At 48.1% G+C, this 7,539-nt stretch overlaps 1 protein-coding gene across 1 annotated transcript; it reads right to left on the minus strand.

The window, feature by feature from the left end:
• Positions 1–3,874: 3,874 nt before the first annotated feature.
• Positions 3,875–7,040, minus strand: LOC127292456 (uncharacterized). Its single transcript, XM_051321851.2, has 4 exons — positions 6,795–7,040; positions 4,767–5,870; positions 4,516–4,659; positions 3,875–4,412 (listed from the first exon to the last, which is right to left on the minus strand). Exons 1-4 carry the CDS (start codon positions 6,888–6,890, stop codon positions 4,074–4,076), a joined length of 1,683 nt encoding a protein of 560 aa, XP_051177811.1. The 5' UTR covers positions 6,891–7,040; the 3' UTR covers positions 3,875–4,073.
• Positions 7,041–7,539: the final 499 nt, after the last annotated feature.

Genomic DNA, 7,539 nt, shown 5'->3' on the forward strand with positions numbered 1-7,539 from the left:
ACGGGTTACATGCCATCTTTTTCAAAAGATACTGGAGTCTTATTGGAGAGGACCTGACAGATGAAGTTCTTAATGCCATTAATTCTGGGAGGGTTCCAGATGGGTGGAACAATACAAATATTGTTCTTATACCGAAGGTTGATTGTCCGGAGAGTATTTCCCAATACAGACCAATTAGTTTGTGCAACGTGGTGTATAAGGTGATTTCTAAAGTGTTAGCGGCGCGACTTAAAGTGCTTCTACCGGAGATTATTTCCCCAACGCAAAGTGCTTTTGTTCCTGGTCGTATGATCACTGATAATTTTTTGGTTGCTTTCGAGTGCTTCCATGCTATAAAAAGAAAGACTGAAGGGAAATATGGGACCTGTGCGGTAAAGCTCGATATGCATAAGGCGTACGATCGAGTTGAGTGGTGTTTTCTTGAGAAGATTCTTAGCAGACTGGGTTTTGACCAAAATTGGATCCAACTGGTTATGTCTTGTGTAGGATCGGTGAAGTATCAGGTCCGATTCAATGGTAGGGAAACAGATCGGTTCTCTCCGACTAGGGGATTACGACAGGGAGACCCTCTATCTCCGTATTTGTTTCTCTTGTGTGCTGAAGGTTTAACCAGTCTTCTCAAGTCTGAAGAGGAGGCGGGAAACATTCTGGGGGTGAAGGTGTGTAGGGCTGCCCCGGCGGTGTCCCATTTGCTCTTTGCGGATGACTCGCTAATTTTGATGAGAGCGGATTTGCATAATGCGAGAAGTTTGCGGAAAGTGCTGGAGGATTACTGTGGTGCTTCTGGGCAGATGATAAGTGAAGCGAAATCGAGTATATTCTTTAGCCCGTGTACAGGGGTGGAGACTAGGGAGGAGGTTTGTGTCGAATTGAACATCTTAACGGAAGCAATTACGGACAAATACCTGGGACTCCCACCGTTGGTGGGAATTGATAGAACTGATTGCTTTATACATCTTATCGATAGAATCTGCGCCCGCTTAGCGGGTTACAAGGAGAAACTGTTATCCTATGGGGGAAAGGAAATTTTGCTGAAGGCGGTTATCCAGGCGATTCCCGCGTATGCTATGTCCGTATTCAAGCTGCCCAAGCTAGTAATTAAAGGGATCACTGATGCAATGGCCCGTTACTGGTGGGGAGATGAAGATGATCAGAAGCATATGCACTGGTTTGCTTGGTGGAAGATGTGTGTTTCAAAGAACAAGGGTGGCATGGGATTTCGGGATCTTCATTGTTTCAATCTAGCTTTGTTGGCAAAGCAAAGCTGGCGGTTGCTATGTGAACCAGACTCTTTATGTGCGCAGGTACTAAGAGCCAAGTATTACCCAAATGGAGATATTCTGAATGCTGAACTAAAAAAAGGCTCATCTTATACATGGCAGAGCATTTGGGCTGGCCTACAAACTCTGAAAAGAGGGCACATTTGGAGGGTTGGAGATGGGACAAATATTAATATTTGGTCCGATGCTTGGATCCCTTCTAGCCCGTCAAGGAAAATTTTAACTCCGAGAGGAAACGTTGTCTACACAAAGGTCTCAGAACTAATTGAGCCTGAGACTAGAAGTTGGGATGAGGAGCTTATTAGAGAATTATTCCTTCACGTGGATGCTAATAGAATTCTGAAAATTCCTCTAGCTGTTGGAATGATGGAAGACTTTGTGTCTTGGAACTGTACCAAGACTGGTATTTTTACTGTCCGATCGGCATATCATACTGAGTGGGATTTTCAGCATGGTCAGAAACTGAGGAGAACTAATCAGCAGGGGACGGCAGCAGTGAATCCAGTGTGGGCCAAATTATGGTCATTACGGGTGCCAGCAAAGGTTAAAATTCTCTCTTGGAGATTTCTGCACGGTGCAATTCCTTGCAAGGCAGTGTTGGCAAATAGGCACATTATCACTAGTAGTTTATGCCCCATCTGTCAAGTCCATTGTGAGGACACTAGACATCTTTTCTTCCAGTGTCCAAGAGCAGCCGAAGTATGGGACAATTTGGGGTTATTGGAGTGTATTACAACAAGCTGTGTAGTAGACCGGGCGGGATCAGGTGTCCTTGAAGTTCTTCTGAGACAAGACAATAAGACCTCGCCGACTATACCCGACCTAGGTTTACAGGAATTGATCGTTACCGCATGTTGGTACCTTTGGTGGGAGAGAAGGAAAATTTGTCATGATGAGAAGGTTCAGAAGGCAGCCCAATCTGCACTCTCTATTTCAGCTTTGGCCCTGAATTATTCTCGTGCCCTTAAGAAAAATGCTGGTATCAGGCGTCATGGATGGGAGAGACCAAAGGAAGATTATGTGAAACTTAATATTGATGCTGCTTTCTCTCATGAATATCTTTCAGGTGCAACCGGCGCAGTTTTGAGAGATGAAAAAGGGAGGTTTATTGCTGGGAGTAGCTGTGGAATTGAGCATATTGGCGATGCGCCTACTGCTGAAGCTAGGGCCTTGCGGGATGGTCTTATCTTGGCAAGCCAGATGGGATGCTCTAAGCTGGAGGTTAACAGTGACTGTATGGAGGTAATCAATACTATGGAGCAAGATGGAAATTCAGCGGGTCCTGCTGCAGCAATTTATGAAGAGTGTGCTTTCCTGGCGAGGGGTTTTGCGAAGGTCATATTTAGCCATTGCCCTAGAGAGAGTAATAGAGTAGCTCATAGTCTAGCTGCAAAGGCTCAGGGGTATCAATCTGTTGTTTGGATTGATGAACCTCCTGACTTTATTTTAGCTGAGTTAGCAGATGATGTAAGTCTCTTCGCTTTGTAATCGGAACAGTCTTGTGCAGCAGCAAGTTTCAGACGCACTCTTTTCCTTACCAGGGTACCGAAGGGGACTGGAAGGTTTTTAATGAGGCGGCTTGCGTGCTTTAATATATTATGATTTCAAAAAAAAAAAAGTTGAAATGAGATGAGATGTTGTTTGGTACCACATGTATGTGCTCGCATGAGATGGGATGAGATGTTGTTTGGCATCACATGTATGAGATGAGATAGGTGAAGCATTTTTGCAAATAAGCCCTCAAACAGAGTAACCAAAAATCCAGCGGGTCCTTCAACTTGATTTGCATGTTCGAGCAGAACTGGTCGCGGGTCGTGGCTCGCCGGAGGTGGTGGCCGTTGGGCGAGACCGGTGGCGGCCAGGGGAGGGACGACATCGGGAGACCAGGGGAGGGGTGGCATCCAGCGGTGGCAACGGGCAGTGCCTAGTGACTCGGTGGCGGCGGCCAAGGGAGGGTCGGCTGCGGCCGGCGGCCAAGGGAGGGGAGGGGCAGCGTCGGGAGTCGGCCAGGGGAGGGGCGACGTCGGGAGGCATCCAAGGGAAGGGAGGAGCGGCGTCGGAAGTACAAGGGAGGGGCGGCGTCAGGCGGCAAGGGGAGAGACGGCATCTATGGGTGGCGGCGGGCGGCAACGGCCCCAGGAGGGGATGCGCGGCGGCGGCCGGGGGAAGGGAGGCGCGACGATGACAGGCGGCCATGGGAGGAGGGGTGCGGGAGCTGTCATGGGGGAGGAACGAACGGGTGAGAGCAGTTGGTGGGGAAAATGAGGCATCGGGTTGGGGTCTGGGGGTGCCACGCGGGCCTCCCGAGAGAAGTTGCGGAATGGACTCAGCCAAGCTGGGTTGTGAAGCTCGATTTGAGTTTCACAACCTGGCTAGGCTGAGAACCCTGAGGTGGGCTTAGCTCTGCGCAACGACCCGATCTAACAAACACTATCTCATATGGCAGAAGTGGGATGAGGACGGATTTTCTAGGTTGACTCACCCTACCAAACACACCCTAAGAATCTTTCTGGTTTTTCCAAAACGAGAAAGGGAAATATCTTTTAGGCACCCTCCAAGTGGTCATTTTTGCCGAGTCAAGCCACACCACACCATGAACAGCCATCGACTTTGAACAACATCATTTGCACAATCAAGCAAAAGTAGAGCACAAGACATGCCCAATATAAACACATGTTGTTCTCTTCTTTCTTTTATGCCAGCATAATTAGGCCGTTGGCATACAGCTACAACGCCTAAAAAAAGGGAGGCCGGCCAGGCGGCCACCAGCACAGACTAACAAACTACCAAAAATCATTCCAAAACGATCTTGCGCTGTCGAAAGCCGGTCCCGTCTGCAAGCTCTTCGAGCACCTCCGACCTCTCGCACTCGTGCCACTCCCGCCGGCGCGGGACTACCTCCAGGTCGACCCCGAGCCCCCGCTCTTCGGCTTCCACGACGTACCCGTCCAGCAGGTGGACGCGCTGCAGCCACCGCGACGCCCTCATGACCCGCTTCACGAAGCCGGTCTGCCACGCCGCTCCGTCGAAGCCGACGACCACCAGTTCTCGCAGGTGAAGGTGCTGCTGCGGTTGCTCCACCTGCACGTCTAGCGGTCCAGCACCGCTTGCCTTCTCCGAGTTGCTGTCAAACTGCGTTCAGAGTTCACAATACTTCGTTTCAGAAACCTTTCAAAACCGGAAACGTACATGTTTTGAAAAGAAAACTTAGTTATTAGGTCGACAAAGGACATACATGAACTTGGAGCGACTGCAAGAAAGGAGCGGCGGCAAAAAGGATGAAGATCCAGAATGTGTCCCAGCTCCTTGGCACGTTTGCAACGAATAACTTCTTCAGATGAATCAGACGGCTGGGAATGACAGTTGGTTCAATCCACATCTGCATACATGATACAGCGATATTCAGCACTACCTTATATATAGCAATGCAAGGTTATGATGATGATGATTAATAAAATACGAGATCATTCAGGGATGCTTCCTCACCTGATGCCCTCTCAGTTGCAGAACAAGGTACTCCAGTGGTGGCGGAGTCCCTTTAAAGAATTTGCCTAGTGCATAGGTACTCTTTCTACGGAGGTTGTAGTTATCGCCATTATCTCCAGTTTCCAGGAAGTCCAAACTCACGTGCTTAAGTTGAGGCACCTCACCATATTGTAGTTTCGCTGGCCGGCCCCGAAAAGCAAATGTTTCGAGACAAGGCAGCGAAGTCAGATAGATTTTCCAGATGCTGCACTTGTCCAACTGCAGATTCTTTAACCTTGAGACAGGAAAATTGAACCGATAAGCTTGCCAGTGATACGGAGAATTTTTCAGCCTCAGATCCACCAGCTGCACACAGTTCATCAGAATATCATATATGATGTGAATACGTGAACTTAAACCGCACATAGTGAGTGTTGTGAGCCTCTGAAAAAACAACGGGGTGCGTCCATAATTACAGCAATTGGATAGCACAAGGCGTTTGAGCCGCACATTCTGGTATCCATCCAATAGCCGGAAGTCATATGGTTGATAAGAGTTCTCGATGATAATCTCCAAATCCTCAACTCCCCATCTGCCAACCGCTGCCGGAATCCATTGATCGACACTGCTCGTGCTAAAGGTTTGAAGCCTCAGCTTCTGTATAGACAGTTGCTGAACATTATTTGGAGGCAGAAGGAGTGCATTCACCCGTTTCACATAGCGTCGCATGGCGAGACGCTCATAACGTTGCAGGATGGGTGTGACCAGATGGACTTTCCACATCCACTGCTCATACTGGTCTTTGATGGCATAAAACCGATCATACTTGTCTTTGAAAGCAGTATTATCGGTCAGATTCTGTGCCCTCTTCTCCGCCTCATACCCAGCCTTAGCCTCCACGGTTATTTTTTTCAGCCTGTGGTAGCGTGGAGGGAGAATCTCATAAACGGAGAGGTCATAATAGGTGTACGATCGCCGAGGAAGATCCAGCCACCGCTTTGACAGGACAGTGGTGGTTATTGTTGTGCGTGGGTCTAGCTTGTCAAGGATCATGATCAGTATCTCATCAGGCAAGCTGCTGAGCTTGTCCTCGCAGCAACTGGTGTGTTCCTTGCTCATACACATCTGGATTCGTTTCCATGGGAAAGAATGTGAAATTGTAGCCAATGAATTCCGAATAGCTTAGAGAGAAAACTAAGCCACTCGTTTTAAAATGTTAATAAGTATTATGAATATCTCTAAAATTCAGAGACTAAGACCTTAAAGAGGGTTTCTACCTAAACAAACTATATAATGAAAATGAATAAGTGAAACAGTGTAATGCGTGTACAGGATAGTTACTCCATTGTGCTGCAAAAGATGTACATGTAGAGGTGTTCTCGTTGCATACTTTAAGAACAAATTGAGAGATTAACTAAGAGAATTCAGTAGCAAAATAATCATACTAAACTGCATTGTCTCTACCTACAACATCAGTATGGCTCCTCAACACATGGAGCAGTCCAGAAATAAAGAGGAGAACCCCAAACTAGGAAGAATATGGAACTGTAGCCAGTGAATTGCAGATAACTTAGGTAGAAAAGAAAGCCACTTTCCTTTTACAGTAGTTATTATCAAGATCTCTGCAATCACAGAGACTAACACCTTAAAGGGTGTTTGTGCCTAAACAAACTAAACAATGACTTGAACAAGCGAAACAGCTTAAAGAGTGTACATAATAGATCCTCCATTAGATGGACGGGAATAGGTGTTCTAGTCCCATAGTTTATAACAAGAAATTGAGAGATTAACTAAAAAAACGTCAGTAGCAAAATAACCATACTACTAAACTGCATTCGCTATCGAAAAAAGACGAACTGCTCCGCAAACGTGGAGCAATCCAGAAGTAGGAAGGGGAATCCCAAATCAGTCTACAGTTTCAGACCATTAGTATGAACAATTGCTTAAACGGATGTGTTATCTGACACTATTTGGGCGTGAGTTGCCAGTAGATGACTGAAAGGATGTGAAAAGCTCAACAGAAACCGGAAGGAGGGGAACCGTAGGTACTCGTTTTCGCGATGGGGATGGTGAGGCGGCGGTGGTACAGGGGTCGGAGGCCTTTCTGAGCCGGCGGTAGCGTGGAGGAGCTGTACCCGCGTCCATCGGATCCGCTCCGCCGCGGCGGCGGCTGGCTGGCCGGCCGGTCAGCAGGTAGAGGACGGCGGCAGTGGATTCGCCGGGAAGGCGGGTATGGAGTATTGGAGTTCGAGGTTGATTGCCACCGTGGGGGCGAGTCCGTGTTGGCACCGCAATGATGCGGCAAAGCTGTTTTAGGACACCTGATTTTGGCAACAAATTTTATTTTATTTTTGCCATACTTTTTTTAGAAAGACCCCGAACTAAAAAGGAAGTAGTCACATAGTCCTGAACAATTACATAAATGACCTTGAAAGAAAAACAGGAAAGGCGACCGTGTCCCTGATCCTCTCCAACATAGCTGAGCTTCCACCGCCGGTCTCCTTCAATCCGCCGGGGACAAACCACTTGGCTGAGAGAAGGAGTGAACTCCAGCGAGTAGCTCTAACAAGGGCCTCCTCTCTAAAGGTTGAAAATAGCGTTGTCTTGGCGTCCCGAATGGCCGCCCTTCCGACTGTATGTCGTGATGGAAATCAAGACCACCACGTGAAGAGCTCTTCGTTGTCGCACCACCTCGAGGAAGCAGAGTAGAACTCGCCATGACGCCTCCTCCCCTCGCCTCCACGGCCGGCCAGAGAAAGCTTCGAAGAGTAACATCCCGACACCTCGATGTGGC

The sequence above is a fragment of the Lolium perenne genome, chromosome 4 (assembly GCF_019359855.2).
Source record: "Lolium perenne isolate Kyuss_39 chromosome 4, Kyuss_2.0, whole genome shotgun sequence".
Lineage (NCBI taxonomy): Eukaryota > Viridiplantae > Streptophyta > Magnoliopsida > Poales > Poaceae > Lolium > Lolium perenne.